This window comes from Bos javanicus, chromosome 25 (assembly GCF_032452875.1).
Source record: "Bos javanicus breed banteng chromosome 25, ARS-OSU_banteng_1.0, whole genome shotgun sequence".
Classification (NCBI taxonomy): Eukaryota; Metazoa; Chordata; class Mammalia; order Artiodactyla; family Bovidae; genus Bos; species Bos javanicus.
In genome coordinates, this window is record NC_083892.1 from 18,068,981 (window position 1) to 18,086,365 (window position 17,385).

General features: G+C 41.9%; 1 protein-coding gene across 5 annotated transcripts in view; it reads left to right on the forward strand.

Moving 5' to 3' along the window:
* Nucleotides 1–235: 235 nt before the first annotated feature.
* ACSM5 (acyl-CoA synthetase medium chain family member 5) overlaps nt 236–17,385 on the forward strand; it is a 28,407-nt gene continuing 11,257 nt past the window's right edge. The window contains exons 1-6 of one of the 5 annotated variants that reach the window (XM_061401310.1): nt 290–447; nt 3,054–3,269; nt 7,080–7,290; nt 10,195–10,402; nt 12,927–13,070; nt 14,510–14,663. In XM_061401310.1, the coding sequence (XP_061257294.1) occupies nt 3,066–3,269; nt 7,080–7,290; nt 10,195–10,402; nt 12,927–13,070; nt 14,510–14,663 (921 nt within the window). In that variant the 5' untranslated portion in view covers nt 290–447; nt 3,054–3,065. Of the gene's footprint in view, nt 448–473; nt 646–3,053; nt 3,270–7,079; nt 7,291–10,194; nt 10,403–12,926; nt 13,071–14,509; nt 14,664–17,385 lie in introns of those variants that run through there. The other 4 variants (XM_061401308.1, XM_061401309.1, XM_061401312.1 and 1 more) reach the window with 4 other exon arrangements.

The following is a 17,385-nucleotide window of genomic DNA, read 5'->3' on the forward strand; positions in this document are numbered from 1 at the left end:
CTCTAGGCAATTGCCAAGCTACTTCTTGTCTATTTCCTGTCTCTGGAGGGTTTTGCACAGAAAAGGGACATGATTTGATTTATATTATTGTCACTATTTTCTCCTTTCTGCAAGAATATAATAAAGTTCCTGTTCCTTTCTGGATTAGATGGTGACCTGAATTTTCAGGCACTGGGGTTAGAATTGCATCTCCCAGCTGTGAAAAAAGGTTGCAGGGCCACTCTCGCTGGCTCAAGTGTGCTGACCAGCTGACGCCATGCGTCCTCTGCTGGCTTCAGGCTCTGCTCTCTCTTGGCTGCATTTGGGGCCAAAGTTCCCACGGGAGGCTGAGTTAGCAGATTGCCTTTACCAGCTTTCCTGGGAGCCTGAATGTTTACAGGCACAAAGGCCTGCATTCTGCTGAAGTAAAACCTGGAAGTCTTCGCATTTCCTGGGTTCAGGAACAAGGTACAGTGAAGAGAAACGCTTGGCAGGAGGTGTCAGCTGCCCTAGGCCTTTACTGATTAATCCTAAAGGGGGCAGGGCCGGAAATGGGGATTTGTACACTTAGGAAGAAAGCCTGAGATTCTAACTATCTGCTATCAAGGGACCCCAGGAATCCAGGAGAGAAAGGCAGAGGAAAGGGCTTGGGACAGTTCTGGAGAGGTAAGGAGTAAGGGAGGGAGGTGAGGGAAAGGGAGTCCTGAAGCTGCAGCCACCACCTGCAGCCTGGCCCCCAGGGGGGCTGGTGGCCACACAGGGGCTGAGGTCTAGCTTCCTGGGAGGTGAGACTTGGAAGTCACTTTTCCTCTCCACGCCTCACTTTCTTTATCTGTAAAATAGAGAACATAGCACATTACACAGTTACAAGGATTTAAGGAATTAACATTTATAAAGCACTTTTCAAATGCTCAAGAAGATGACAGTTATTATTGCTTTTCTTGTTATCCTGGCACATTATTATTGTTGTCTTAGTCATTTTGGCTGCTATACAAAAATACCACATACTTTGTGGTTTAAACAACATTTGTTTGTCATAGTTCTAGAGGCTGGATAGTACAAGATCAAGGCACCATGGGCAGATTGGTGTCTGGTGAGGGCCTGTTTCCTGGTTCATAGTTCTAGCCTCAGCAAGCAGAAGGAAGGAAGGAGTTCTCTGGGATCTCTTTTATAAGGGCTCCACCCTCATGACCTAATCACCAATCAGCAGCCTCACCTCCTCACACCATTACATTCGAGGTTAGGATTAAATTACACATTGGGGGAGCACAAACATTTAGTCTATGGCAGTTATTATTACTGCATTCTATTATTATTACTACTAAGAGGAACTTGGCAGAAAGGAAATGAATCTGGGGATATAGTCCTGTGCCCACTGCTTTACTTCTTAAACTTTAATGTGCTCAGCTGGCCTGGGGTTCATGCTGAAGTGCAGATTCTAATTCTACAGGTCTTGGGTGAGGTCTAAGGTTCTGCCTTTGTAACCTGTTCCCAAGTAATGCTGATGTCAGTGGTCCATAGACCACACTCTGAATATCCAGATACTAAAACTATTCTGGTCCAATACAGTAGAGACTAGCCACATGTAGCTTTTGCAGCATTTGAATGTGGCTGGTCTAAACCGAAGTGTGCCTGTAAATGGAAAACGCACATTGGATTTCAAAGACTTAAGAACAACAGAACATAAAATATCTCTAATAATGTCTTCTGATATTGATTACATGTTTGAAATTATGGGATATAGCTAGTGTCAACTGAAAAATTAGTCACAACCTGAAAGTAGAGAATTATTTTATTTGTTGGGAATGTTAAGGACTCCCAGCCCAGGAGGCAGCATCTCAGGAGCCCTGAGAAAATTGCTCTGAGGAGGCAGGAAAGGGAGTCAGGCTATATACAAGTTTGGAACAAAGCGGGCAGGCAATCTGAACATCGAAGATTATTAAGTATGGAAAACCAGATAATTCATCCTTTCATATGCCCCTCTGGAGGAAATGGCAACCCACTCCAGTAATCTTGCCTGAAGAATTCCATGAACAGAGGAGCCTGGCAGGCTACAGTCCATGAGGTTGCAAAGAGTCAGGCATGACTGAGCAACTCTCATTCTCTGACTCATATGCCCCTCAGCTATCTGGGGCCAAACCCTGTTTCTTGATTGTTTACATCCTTAATTTCTTGTTCACCATAAGGAATGGCAGAGGTAGTGGACGGTTGCTTCTTGCACTTCCCACCCCTCCCCCAGCTCCTCAGCAATCACCATAGGGAGCATCGAATCTGCTGGATAGCAGGCATTGCATTCCCTTTGGGGAGCCCTCATTCACATTTAGAAGCCCAAAATCACTGATAGCTGTTACATTTCTTGCCCACTGATATCGCAGGAAGTATTCCATTCCACAAGGGCTTCCCTTGTGGCTAGCTGGTAAAGAATCTGCCTGCAATGTGGGAGACCTGGGTTCAATCCCTGGGTTGGGAAGATCCCTTGGAGAAGGGAACGGCTACCCACTCCAGTATTCTGGCCTGGAGAATTCCATGAACCGTATAGTCCATGGGATTGCAAAGAGTCAGACACGAATGAGCAACTTTCACTTCACTTCATTCCATTCCATTCCACAATAGTTAAATAAAATGTATTCACCTGTTTCTTTTTATTTATTTATTTATTTTAATGAAACTGCCAGAGAATTGTGCATTACAGGAGGAGGTGTGGTTCATATCACATTTCTTTTGGAAGGTGCTGCCCTGGAGCTTTCTTCAGACTTGTCAGGCCAGTTCAGGATTTGCCAAAGGCTTTTTGAGGGATTCAGTTTGAAGGACTGAGCCTTAGGAGGTGGGCTCTGAGTTCCTGCCCTCCACAGAGATCCAACAGGCTGAGAATGGTGGAAGAGATGAACCACAGGCCCAGGGAGGAGAAATTATCAAAATCACACCATGGAACTCAGATTAAAGCCCAAGACTCTGCTCTACAAGCTAATATGTGCTGCATTCATCCTATGGCTGACCACAGGTTTCTCTCCAACCTCAGTGTCTCCCTAAAGCCCAAAATTCATGATGACATTCTCTCTCTTCTTTGATGACAGGCAGGAGGCAAGATGAGGCTATGGCTAAGAGAACTGGTCCTCCAGGCACTGAGAAATGCCCGGGGTATCTGTGGGTCTCATGGGCAGCCACCGCCTCTTCCTGTCCCTCAGAAGATTGTGGCCACCTGGGAAGCCATCAGCCTGGGCAGGCAGCCAGTGCCTGAGTATTTCAACTTTGCCCATGATGTGCTGGACGTGTGGAGTCAGCTGGAAAAGGTGAAGCTCACGGTGTCCTAGGGTCCAACTTGGGCATCAGATTCCACCTTCACAAAACCCCACTGAGACTTGAGGCTACAAGACATGTGTACATTTTGGCTTGAGAGTTTTGAAAGTCTTAAAATGTAAACTGTGAGCATTTAAGCCTTAAAAAAGTTATTATGACCAAGGTTTTGAGCCTTAGATACCCCTACCTAATCCCTAGTATTTTCACATTCCAAATTACACTGGGAGAGAGTTACGCCCCAACTAAATCAATGATTTGATTTCCTTCAAATCATTCTGAGCAAGAGAAGGGGAAAGTTTTGTATTACTACTAATCTGTTTTTAGTATCTTCCTCACATTGGGCCTGTCCCTTTTAAATAAGGAGAGAGCTTGGCTCAGGCTCAAAGCTTTTCACTGCTGCTGCTGCTGCTGCTAAGTCACTTCAGTCGTGTCTGACTCTGTGCGACCCCATAGACGGTGGCAGCCTGCTAGGCTGCCCCGTCCCTGGGATTCTCCAGGCAAGAACACTGGAGTGGGTTGCCATTTCCTTCTCCAATGCAGGAAAGTGAAAAGTGAAAGTGAAGTCGCTCAGTCATTTCCGACTCTTAGCGACCCCATTGACTGCAACCTACCAGGCTCCTCCGCCCATGGGATTTTCCAGGCAAGAGTACTGGAGTGGGGTGCAATTGCCTTCTCCAAAGCTTTTCACAGATCACAGCAAATACATAGGATTGAATTCAGATGATCTTGGTTTCCTTGTGTATCTCAGTGCATTTGCTTCTTTCTTTATCCTCCCTTCCTTGTGTCTGTTGTGCCTCTCTTTGTACTCTATGTCAAAGATACCTTTTGTTTATAGGAGAATATAAGCTTTGTCTCAAAGAAATTTATTTATGTTAATTTTAAGAAGAGCTTGTATAAAGAAAAAAGATGAAATAAGTAATATTGTGAGTAGATGTAGTAATAGTGGATATGGTCAAATGTATGGGGGTGGTATGAGAATGACTGAGATATAAAAGTAAGTTTTGCTGTCAGATAGATGTGCTTTATCTGCTTGAAGCATGACCTTGAGCGAATCACTAGGTTCCTTGGATCTCAGTTGTCTCATCTATAAAAATGGAGTCATACAGTATGCCAACTGGAGCTGTGAGAATTAAATGAGAAGAGATGGGGTCAGAGTGCTCCTTTACTATCTACAAAGTGTAAGATTTTTAAAAAAATAAAACCTCTCTAAGCTCATCCAGTGCTTCCCTGAAATGACCTTCCTCCCAGGCTCTACAGTGCCCTGGATTTCATAAGCCCACAGGCTATGTGAACAGCTAGAGTGGCCCCAGCTCCTTGCCTGTAAGGTGGGGATGACAGCAGCTTCCTCCTGCCTTGGAGAAGTCAATGGCAACCCACTCCAGTATTCTTGCCTGGAGAATCCCATGGACAGAAGAGCCTGGTGGGCTACAGTCTATGGGGTTGCAAAGAGTCAGATGGGACTGAAGCGATTTAGCATGCATGCATGCAAGCTCATCCTTAGAAGACTTCTCCTAATGAAAAAATCAAACAAAGAGGGTTAAGTCAGCAAAAATGAAGGAATAAGGACTTCCTGAAATTTTATTCTCCATAAAAGCAAAACAAAAACCTTAGTCATAATCAACTTTTCAGAACTCTAGAAACTAACTAAAGATTAGAGTAATCCAGGGAATGTATACTAAAGACACTCTGGTTAACATCTGGGTGTATCTCAATGAGAATGCCCCAGAGATATTACCTCATTACGTAAAAATTACATATTCTCTATGACGACTCTGAAAATGTTAAAATACATCTGATGAAATTTAACTTTCGGCAGCCAAGAACTACCAGAAAATAATTATGTATTACATTATGCATACATTTAAAAGCTTACCTGAAGTCTCTTTTATAAAGGAATAGTATGAATAAGTTGATCCGTATGTTTTAAAAACTAAATTGTTATTAAGGCAGAAATTATAAAGTTGCAAAAAAAATGACAATATATACCAAATTGATCTACATACTCCATGTAAGCTTTATCAAAATTCCAGTAGACTTCTTTGCAAAAATGTACAGTCTTGTCCAGTCATGTGGAAATGCAAGGGACCCATAATAACCAAAACAATCTTGAAAAAGAAGCACAAACCTGGTGGACACTTTCTTATTTCAAAACCTACTACAAAGTTACAGTAATCAAGACTGTGTGGGAAAAAAGAAGAAGACAATCTGATACTGGCATAAGGATAGGCATAAATGAATGGAATAAACCTAAGAATCAGAAATATACCCATAAATCTATGATCAATCAGTTTTCAACAAAGGTGTCAAGAAAATTAAATGGGGAAAGAATTGTCCTTCCAATTAATGGTGCTGGCACAACTGAATATTCACATGCAAAAAAAGAAGGTGATCCCTACCTCATACCACATCAAAGACCTAAATGAAGGAGAAAAAAACTATAAAATTCTTAGAAGAAAATATAGGTGCATATCCTGGATTAGGTAATGGTTTCTAAAGTATAAGCAATGAAAGAAAGTAGATAAATTGAATTTCATGAAAATTTCTAGCATTTGTAGGTCAAGATGAAAAGACAACCCACAAAATCACATATCTGAGATATATAGTGTATATAGTGTGTGTTTATATATATATATATATATATATATAGAGAGAGAGAGAGAGAGAGAGAGAGAGAGAGAGAGCACATATCTGCAATGTATAAAGAACCCAATTAAGTATTGGCTAAGTATTCAAATAGGGATTTATCTAAAGAATATAAACAAATCGCCAACAGACACATGGTAAAATGCTCAACATCTTTATTAGTTAGGGGAATGCAATCCCAACCACAAAGTGATACAATTTCACACAGAGTGACATGGCTAAAAACAAAAACAGACAAACAAGTGTTGGGCAAGAAGAAATAAACAGAAAAAGTAGGAAAAAAACCAAAAACAAAAAGTGTTTGCTAAGAAGTGTTAACAAAGATATAGAGAAATTAGAAACCTTATACATTACTGCTGGGAATGTAAAATGGTACAGATGCTGTGGAAAACAGTTTGTAATTCCTCATAGAGTTATCATATGACCTACACTACTCTCATAGGTGTATATCCCAGAGAAGAGAAAGCACATGTTCACACAAAAGCGTATGTACAAATGTTCATAACATTATGGAAGTGGAAGCCACCCTAATGTCCATCAGCTGATGAATGGATACACAAAATATGGTCTATCCGCGCAGTCGAATTCTATTCGGCCATTAAAAGGAAGGTAACACCAATACATGCTACCACATGGATAAACCTTAAAAACATGCTAAGTGAAAGAAAGCAGACACTAAAGGCTGCATACTGTATAATTCCATTCATGTCAAATATCCAGAATAGGCAAATCCATACAGAAAATAGATTAGTGGTTGCCAGGGGCTTGGTAAGGAGAGAATAGGGTGTGACTACTAATCTGTAAAACGTTATTTTTAGGATAATGAAATTTTTCTGGAGTTAGATGGTAGTGATGGTTACATAACTTTGTGAATATACCCAAAACCCTTGAATTGTGTGCTTCAAAATGGTAAATTTTATGGTAGGAGAATTACATCTCAATTTTAAAAAGGGGAGGACACAATATAGTGTGAATCTTAGGATAGGCACAATGTGGAAGAAGCCTTCTCAATGCGTATCTTTTCATATCATTTTGATTTTTTAACCCTGTGAATTTAATAACTATTATAAAACAAATAAATTTTAAAAAAGAAGAGCAAGCAAACAAAATTCCTCACCCATGGTGAGGATTTTTTCTTTTTTGCCTATGCGACTCTCTAGGCTGGGCACCGGCCCCCAATCCCTGCCTTCTGGTGGGTTGATGGTACAGGAGCAGAGGTCAAGTGGAGCTTTGAAGAGCTGGGAGAGCAATCCAGGAAGGCAGCTAATGTGCTGGAGGGTGCCTGTGGCCTGCAGCCTGGAGACAGAATGATGCTGGTGCTCCCGCGGCTCCCGGAGTGGTGGCTGGTCAGCGTGGCTTGTATGCGGACAGGTCAGTGAGCAAGGCTGAGACTCCCAGTTGGGGCTGATACAACCTGCCCAAGTTTCAGCAGCATCCACAATGTCTGGGAGATGGAGCAAGTCGAACCTCCTGTGGAGTTTGGTTTACTTCCCCTTTACCCACCAATCACACCATGATTGTGTGCAGGGGCCAGACAGCACCGTAATTGATCAAAGCGGTATGTGTTTTGCTGAACACATTTCACTTTTGTCTCAGGTTCAAAGGATTTGCTAACAAAATAAGCCAGTCGTTAAATGCAAATAAAGAATACAGATATGTATTAGAGAATTTTCTAGCTTACTTTCAACATACCAACATTAAAAGAAAAGAAAAATAGAAAGAGCAGAGAATACATCACCAAATTGGGGTTTGACCAACATCCAGACTTAAACAGCACTGGGAAGCGCCATGTCACAGCACATTTGGAGTCCCAGTTGGGAAAGGGTCCCAGGCAGTGTGTTGACTCCATGGGTGAGACTTCGAAGATTGCAGTTCAGTGTTCTGCTTATAATCCCAGGACTATGAAAACTGATATCATCATCAATCTGTGACCAAATCGCAAGCCTGTTTTCATGTTAAAGCTGTTTGTTTTGTCTTGTAAAACTTAGAATGTTGCTAAGCCTGGGGTTTGTTTGGCCAGACCCCCTCTAGGGGCTCAACAATCTCAAGATTTGTCCCCCGTCTTATCTTTGGTGCTGCAAGTCACAGCAGGCAGTCACTCCCAGTCAGTGCAGTGTCCCAGAAGGTTAGACGCAAGGTCAGAGGACTGCTCTGCTTTGTCTCTGAAGCCTAAACAAGACTATTCATTTAATTTCCCTAACAGTGTGAGGCAGCAGGGAGTGCTGAGGACTGTGGTGAACTGGAGCTCACATGCCTTGCCCATCAGGGATGACTGCTATTTTGAGCATATTGATCTTCAGATGCTTCTTTCAACAAAGGAGGAGAGGCCAAAGGATATAGCCCTCAGAGCCCCAGAAGCCTCTGCTGGCTCTGTGTTATGCGCATGTTGAAAGGGCTGGAGTTTTTAGGCTGATTTTTCAAAAGCAAGACATCTGCTTTTGGTGGAGTGCTAGTTTCTCCATCCCCTAGGAACTTTATACCACTTAGAATGTCAATCACTCTCTTCCAGTCATATCTGTAGAACAATCTACCTGAAATTTGTTGTCAAAAATGTTTGCAAATCAATACAAACTCATGTCAGAAAATTAACCTTCCCGTATGATCAAACTTAATCCAACCATTTTGTGAATAGGTTGTCCTCCCCAAAATTTTATTTTTACATATTTTTGAACAATAAATAAAAGTGAGCAGCATTTCAGAGTATCCAGCTCTGAAGAAAAGAAACAGGCACACAGGTTTGGGGACTTCTCCATATTCTGCCATGAATATAAAATCCATTGAACTGGGGACTGAGGTTAGGGAGCTCCTGAGGACCTGCTGTGTTCCAGGCACTGTGTTAGGCGCCTTGCATGATCAAAACTTCTCTTTGTATTATTATTATCATTTTTTTCTGGAATGATAACTGGAAAATGTCTCCAGTGTCCCCAGTTATACACATACCCTATTTCTTTGATGTCCAAGTAGCTCAAGACCATGTTCTCCATCACCACATCAAGTCTAGCATCCTGTTGATTTCCAAGGCTACACAACCTGAATGACCCCACATTCTCACATCCCCATGTTCTCCTGATAAGCACTTGTCACTTTCTTCCAGGCTATGGTATTCACCTCGTTTCTCTTGCTGACAGCTCCGGCTGTCCACCATCTGCCTGGGCCACCAAAGCTCCGGATAGAACAGACTTGTATTAGAAACAGCTAAAACAGAGAGGTGGAGTGAAGAGCCAAACTGCTCAGCTCCCAAAGTGTTCATGCTGGGCTTTAAGTCCTGTAAAGTTTGGAAGATAGAGAGAAGGGAAATGAAGGTTTTGCTTGGACTCCACCCTATTTGGGATTGGCCCTTTCCTCTGTCTTCTATCCTCACTCACTGGGTGGCCGATTATTTTAGGATCTCTTTCTTCTCGTCTGTGAAATGAGAATGTTGGACTCGGTGGAGTGTGGAGTGTTTACAGCCTGCATTCTGAGATGTTCAAGTGGTTTTTCAAGTGTCTGATTAAAATTTGTCTGCTTTCTGCTTCCTTATCACTTCCCCTTAAGAGCAAATGAACTCAACTACTAGAGAGTGGTTTTGTTTGAAGTAATATGGGGTCATGGAGCCCCCACTGCTATACCCTTGCCCCCACCCCAAGTGATCCACACCCAATGCTAAGATTCACTATAGCCTTTTGTTTGAAAGGCCTGAGAAAGCATGGAACTAGGTAATCTCTGCGTGTGTGCTTGCTAAGTCACTTCAGTCATGTCCGACTCTTTGAGACCCTATAGACTGTAGCCTGCCAGGCTGCTCTTTCCATGGGATTCTCCAGGCAAGTATAATGGAGTGGGTTGCCATTTCTTTCTCCAGGTAATTTCTAGGACAATGTAATACAGTGTTCAAGATCATGGAGAGTTAAGGTTAATAACTTAACCTTAACTGCCTGGGTTCACAGTCACAGCTCTACAGCATTTTAGCTGTGTGATCCTGGGCTAGCTAATTTATTTAAGGCCTAAGGGTCTAGGTCTTAGTGTTCTGAATCTGCCAAACGGGTTTAATGATAACATCTACTTTCCAGGGTTGTAAGAATTAAATGAAATAATGCATGCAAAGTTCTTAGCATGTGTAAATGCTCTGTAAATATTCTCTGAATTTCAATATTTTATCATTAATAGTGCCTTTTCCAGTTCAGGCATTCTAAGTATCTCTGGCCCTTTCCTGCTTCTATCTGGGAATATCTGGTCTGGACCTGTTCACAGGGGTCTTCCCTGTCTCCCAGTCAACATCCCCTCTCTGTGTGGTATCAGGGGCCATCATGATTCCTGGCATCTCTCAGCTGACAGAAAAAGACCTCAAATTTCGGCTACAGGCATCCAGAGCCAAGGCCATTATCACCAGTGACTCCTTGGCTCCACGGGTGGATGCCATTAGCGCCGACTGCCCTTCCCTTCAGACCAAGCTGCTTGTGTCAGACAGCTATCGGCCAGGCTGGATGAACTTCAGGGAACTCCTCTGGTAAGTTGGAACTCTCCAGAGGAGAGCATAAAAATAAGGCCAAGGCATTTCCCCCTGCGTAAAAAGAATGCATTTCTAATTGCCCATGGAAAGAGTGAATCACTTTGGAAGCCCGACAGACCTGAGACCTAATCCTGGTGACTACCTGCAGTTCCTTCAGTGTTACTCACTTAGTCAGGACTGGAATTGTCACTAGATATTTTTGTGCATTTGCCTCTATGATGTGGTAATAAATACAGATTATCAGCTGGAGTAAATGAGATGATTTACATGATGCAAAATTAATAATCTAATTTCTTCCATGTATTGAGTGCTAAATGTATTTTGAACTGTGGTGTTGGAGAAGACTCTTGAGAGTCCCTTGGACTGCAGGGAGATCCAACCAGTCCATCCTAAAGGAAATCAGTCCTAAATATTCATTGGAAGGACTGATATTGAAGCTGAAACTCCAATACTTTGGCCACCTGATGCGAAGAACTGACTCATTAGAAAAGACCCTGATGCTGGGAAAGATTGAAGGCAGGAGGAGAAGGGGACGACAGAGGATGAGATGGTTGGATGGCATCAACGACTCAATGGACCTGAGTTTAAGTAAACTCTAGGAGTTGGTGATGAACAGGGAGGCCTGGTGTGCTGCAGTCCATGGGGTCGCAAAGAGTCAGACACAACTGAGCGACTGGACTGAATTGAACTGAAATGTATTCCAGGTGTTGTACTGGGTTAGCATTCACCTTCATTCAATCTTGCAACAAAACTTTAGCGAACACCTGTTTTGTGACAAGCATGGTACTTGATACTTGGACAATAATGAATCAGCATTGTCTTATTTAATCCTTGAAAAACCCTATAAAGTGCACTTTACCCTAATTTTTCAGATGATGAAACTGAGACCTGGAAAGATAAAATGACATGTTTGAGATGATGATAAGTAATGAAGTCAAGGTTGAGACAGAACCAAAGCCATTTGCCTTTCAGTAAGGATTCATGGAAATCTAACTGGGCATTTGAGACTTTGTCTTGACTGGAGGCCAGAACTAAAATGGGTCCCTCACCCCGGCCTACACTGTTAAGTCACAAATGTTTGTCTTCATAGATCAGGGGCATTAGATTCACCTGCTATTTCACTTTTTTTTTTTTTTTTTAGCTAATCTCAGTATTTGTGTCTTGTCCCTAGCTTAAAAGAAAACTTTGTGTCACTTGCATTTAATTGTATTATCATTTTTAGGACTATAAGACTCACACGCATAGGTTATAAATAGTGTATCCTGTATTTTATAAAATATTATATTTCCAACATGTGGCATTGTCTGTACTTTCCTTATATTCCAATATAATCATAAGCAGCTGAAAGTTGAACGGCAAATCATCAATATACGTAAGAAATACGGTTAGATACAAAAATATATTTTCAAGTTTGAGGACATGGTAAATGGTTTTTTGAATGTCCTTTCCTACGCTAGAATACAAACTTTCCACCACAAAATTATGGGAATTTATTTATTTATTTATTTGAGTGTGTGCTTAGTCACTTCCACTGTGTCTGACTCTTTGTGACCCTATGGACTGGAGCCCATCAGGCTCCTCTCTCCATGGTATTCTCCAGGCAAGAATACTGGAGTGGGTTGCCATGCCCTCTTCCAGGGAATCTTCCTGACCCAGAGATCGAACTCTCATCTCTCATGTCTCCTGCATTGGCAGGCAGGTTCTTTACCACTAGCGCCACCTGGGAAGCCCCATTTATTTATTTTAGAGTGAAGTTTGAAATACAGATTTTAAGGTCCCACATCTGACCTACTTAACCAGACATATCTGAACAAGGGCCCAGATCCTTATATTCAGTGATCTGCCCACGTGATTTTGATGAGATGTCAGGTTGGTCTGAATCAGCAGGCTCTCAATTTTGGCGGTCATTAGAATTACGTAAGGAACTTAGAAAATTAAAAAAAAAAAACCAGTGCCCAGGCCCACCAACAAAGATTCTGATTCCATTTTCTTCAGCTTGGAGCCCAGGGAATAGTATTTCTTTCAAAAAACCTATGGGGTGATCCTAAGACGCAGCCAGGATTGAGAAATGGTGAGTTAGAGCATTCTCCAGATCACAAAACTTTTAGGAATTACCCACATCTCAAAATTCCAAATTTAGGGAACAGTTAGGAAAACAACTCTAAATTACCAGGAACTGAGGTAGAACTCATAAATGCTGGTTTCACCAGAAGGTCTCATGCCTTGATAAAAGCACAGGTTTCTTTTGAGTGAGTCATTTAATTATTCTGAGCCTCAATTTCCTTATGTGCAAATGGTTATAACCCCATGACATGATTGTAGGGGTCAGAGATAACTCAAGCTGGAGCTTCCAGCAGGTACCTCACTCATGGTATTTATCAAATGTAGCCTGTCTTGTTGTTATAGATATTACTGTGACTGTTGTTATAGATATTACTGTGACTGTTATAGATATTACTTGTTATAGATATTACTGCTGGTGCTGCTAGCAGTACCCCCGTAATATTTTTATATTTTACAGGGAGGCAGCCACAGAACACAACTGTGCCAGGACCAGGGGTCAAGACCCAGTGGCCATCTACTTCACAAGTGGCACGACTGGGACCCCCAAGATGGTCGAGCACACCCAGGCCAGCTACGGACTGGGTTTTGTGGCCAGTGGGAGGTACCAGGGGTTAGCTTGCCTGGTGGGTCCAAGGAACTGAAAAGTAGGTGGGTGAGCTGGAGGAGTGTGGGTGAGGGGGAAAGTGGCAGGAGTCGAAGTTAGGAGCTAACATGGGGGCAGATCAGGTAAGGATCAGAAGGCTTTGGGCTTTACTTTGAGTGAGGTGTTCCTGTTTTGTTTTGTTTTTTTTTTTAAGTCTGGTAAACTACATGTACCATTAAATTTACTATTTTAACCATTTTAAGTATATAGTTCAGTGTCATTAAATAAATTCACATTTTTGTGCAATTGTCCCCACCGTTCAACTGCAAAACTTTTTCATCTTGCAAATCTGAAAGCCTGTACCATTGTACAAAAGCCCCCTAATGCCTCCTAGCCCCAGCCCTGAAACAACCATTCTACTTTCTGTCATAAAGAATTTGACTCCTCTGGGAACCTCATAAAAGTAGAATCATACAATATTTTTCTTTTTGTGTCTTACTTATTCTACTAAGCATGATACCTTCAAGGTTCATTCATGTTGTAGCCTATGTAAGAATCTTCTTCCTTTTTAGAACTGAATAATGTAACATTGTGTCTATACTAATATTGCTTATCCATTGCTTATCCACTGATGGACACTTGGATTGCTCCCACGTTTTATTGTTGTCAATAGTGCTGCTATAAACACGGGTGTACAAATATCTGTTCAATTCTTCTGGATATATAATCACAAGTAGAATTGCCGGATAATATGGTGAGCCTATGTAATTTTTTGAGGAACATTGGAGTATTCTGAGCAGAGGCGTGACAAGATCTGATTTGCTTTTTTTAAAAAGGATAACTCAGAATATTGGGTTAAGAATAAACTGTAGGAGGCAAAGGTGAAGCAGAGAGCCACTTGAGAGGCCAGTGCATTGAGAGGCAAAGGTGGAGGCTTGCCTGGGGGAATAGCAGTGGAAGGAGCAACCGGAAGTATGATCCTGAAAGTATTTTGAATGTAGACCTATAAGATTTGATGAGAGGTAAGAGACAAACCTCAAGGATGAGGCAAGTTTATGCTTATGCTTACTAAACTATAAGCCCCTCCAAAAAAGACAAATCATTCATTTTTCTACCTCCAATGGTAAGGGCAGGATAAATACTGAATACATATTGACTGAATAAATAAAGTGCCCTTCCACATTATTTCGAGATTACTTGTTCCCTTATATATCACTCTCAGTAGATTGTGAAGTCTTTGGAAGCGGCACATTTGTCTTTTTGAGTCTAGCCTAGGACATAGGAATTTAGAAGATGCTCAATAAATGCTTTGGAGGCAGTCTGGTTTTATGGTTCTTATACAGATATGACAAGTGTAAGTGAGTGAGTAGGGCTCCAAATAGGAGAACAGACTAATGTAATTCTTTTTAAAGGTAGAAACTTTGCTGAGGGTTCTGATTTCCTCCCATTTTTGGCAGGAGGTGGGTGGCCTTGACCGAATCAGACATCTTCTGGAACACAACTGATACTGGCTGGGTGAAGGCAGCCTGGACGCTCTTCTCTGCCTGGCCTAATGGATCTTGCATTTTTGTGCATGAGTTGCCCCGGTTTGATGCCAAATTTATCCTAAATGTAAGAGACAAAAACACCTCTTCTGTGTCGGGTATAAATTAGTTAAGTGGGATATAGGTTTTGAGTGTACAGGATAAAAGGCATGAATCAGTGACTATAAAGTTTCTTCAATGTTGACATTAATCCCAAAGGCTCCCAGGACCTTCCATAATCTGGTTCATGCCCTCCTGGTTGTCTTGAATCATTGCCTATCCTCTAGCTATATTCCTAGACATAAGACCACTTAACATCTCCAAACCTTTGCATGTTCTATTTGTTTTTTTGTGGAGTGCCTTTTCTGGTACTACTTTCTTCCTTGTACTCTTGTCAAAAGCAGAGTTATTTATCAAAACCTTGGTGGAAAATTATAACCTGCTCCTCAACATTGTGTGCTGCTGTCCATGGTGCCTAGCATAGATAGTTCACCCCACCCTGACTCTCCAGCCATCCTGCCAGGGTTTTCTCATAATCAATGTCCCCAGTGAAGATATAGGGCATCTTTCTGCTGCCCTCCACATCCTAACCACAGTTTTTTTAAAACATCAGAGGAACCATCTGCCCATGCTCTTTGCATTGAGGCAAGCTGTATAACATGGTGGTTAATACAACAGGCTGGGCCATTAGTCAGACCTGGTCTTTGATCCTACATCTTCCACTGTGTTTTCTTGGAAAAGTCACATAATCTCCTTGAGCCTCATGTTTCTCATTGGAAGGGAAGAAAGGGATAATATGGTTCTAGAGAGCTGTTATGAGAATTAAATAATATTAGGCATATGGCCTGGCACATAGTAGGTTCTTCAGATTAGATCAGATCAGTCCCTCAGTCATGTCCGACTCTTTGCAACCCCATGAATCGCAGCACACCAGGCCTCCCTGTCCATCACCAGCTCCCAGAGTTCACTCAGACTCACGTCCATCGAGTCAGTGATGCCATCCAGCCATCTCATCTTCTGTCGTCCCCTTCTCCTCCTGCCCCCAATCCCTCCCAGCATCAGAGTCTTTTCCAATGATTCAACTCTTCACATGAGGTGGCCAAAGTACTGGAGTTTCAGCTTTAGCATCAGTCCTTCCAAAGAAATCCCAGGGCTGATCTCCTTCAGAATGGACTGGTTGGATCTCCTTGCAGTCCAAGGGACTCTCAAGAGTCTTATCCAACACCACAGTTCAAAAGCATCAATTCTTCAGTGCTCAGCCTTCTTCACAGTCCAACTCTCGCATCCATACATGACCACAGGAAAAACCATAGCCCTGACTAGACGAACCTTTGTTGGCAAAGTAATGTCTCTGCTTTTGAATATGTTATCTAGGTTGTCATAACTTTCCTTCCAAGGAGTAAGGGTCTTTTAATTTTATGGCTACAATCACCATCTGTAGTGATTTTGGAGCCCAGAAAAATAAAGTCTGACACTGTTTCCACTGTTTCCCCATCTATTTCCCATGAAGTGGTGGGACTGGATGCCATGATCTTCGTTTTCTGAATGTTGAGCTTTAAGCCAACTTTTTCACTCTCCACTTGCACTTTCATCAAGAGGCTTTTGAGTTCCTCTTCACTTTCTGCCATAAGGGTGGTGTCATCTGCATATCTGAGGTTACTTATATTTCTCCCGGCAATCTTGATTCCAGCTTGTGTTTCTTCCAGTCCAGCGTTTCTCATGATGTACTCTGCATATAAGTTAAATAAACAGGGTGACAATATACAACCTTGACGAACTCCTTTTCCTATTCGGAACCAGTCTGTTGTTCCATGTCCAGTTCTAACTGTTGCTTCCTGACCTGCATAGAAATTTCTCAAGAGGCAGATCAGGTGTTCTGGTATTCCCATGTCTTTCAGAATTTCCCACAGTTGATTGTGATCCACACAGTCAAAGGCTTTGGCATAGTCAATAAAGCAGAAATCAATGTTTTTCTGGAACTCTCTTGCTTTTTCGATGATCCAGCAGATGTTGGCAATTTGATCTCTGGTTCCTCTGCCTTTTCTAAAACCAGCTTGAACATCAGGAAGTTCACGGTTCACATATTGCTGAAGCCTGGCTTGGAGAATTTTGAGTCATCATCATCAAACTCACCATCATTATTACTCGTCCAGGGCTTGATAGACCAATGTGTGCCTTCTCCCTCCCCTTACCCCAACTCTGAAGTAGTGTATTAGTCATCTACTGCTGTGTAGTAAATTACTCCAAAATATATGAATTAAAAAGGAGTTTCCCTGGTGGCTCAGTGGTAAAGAATCCACCTTCCAATGCAGGAGACACAGGTTCAATCCCCGAGTTGGGAAGATCACCTGGAGAAGGAAATGGTAACCCACTCCAGTATTCTTGGCTCAAAAGAGTCAGACATGACTTAGTGACTAAAACAACATATAAATTTAAAGCACAAATATTTATTATCTCACAGTTTCTGATGATCGGGAATCTGGGATCAGCTTCCAGGTGGTTCTGGATCTGGGTTTCTCAAAGCGTTGCAGTCAAGAGGTCAGAAAGCTATACTCATGTTGATAGTGGCATTATTCATAATTGTCAAAAGGTGGAAGCAATCCAAGTTCTATCAACCCAGATAGAATGTGACACATACTTACAACGGATTATTATTCTGCCTTTAAAAAAAAGGAAATCCTGCTACATACTACATCATGTTGAAAACATTACGTTAAGTGAAATAATATATAGGACAGAAAGACAGATAATATATAAATACCTAGAGTAATCAAATTCATGGAAACAAAGTAGATGGTCAGAGGATGGGG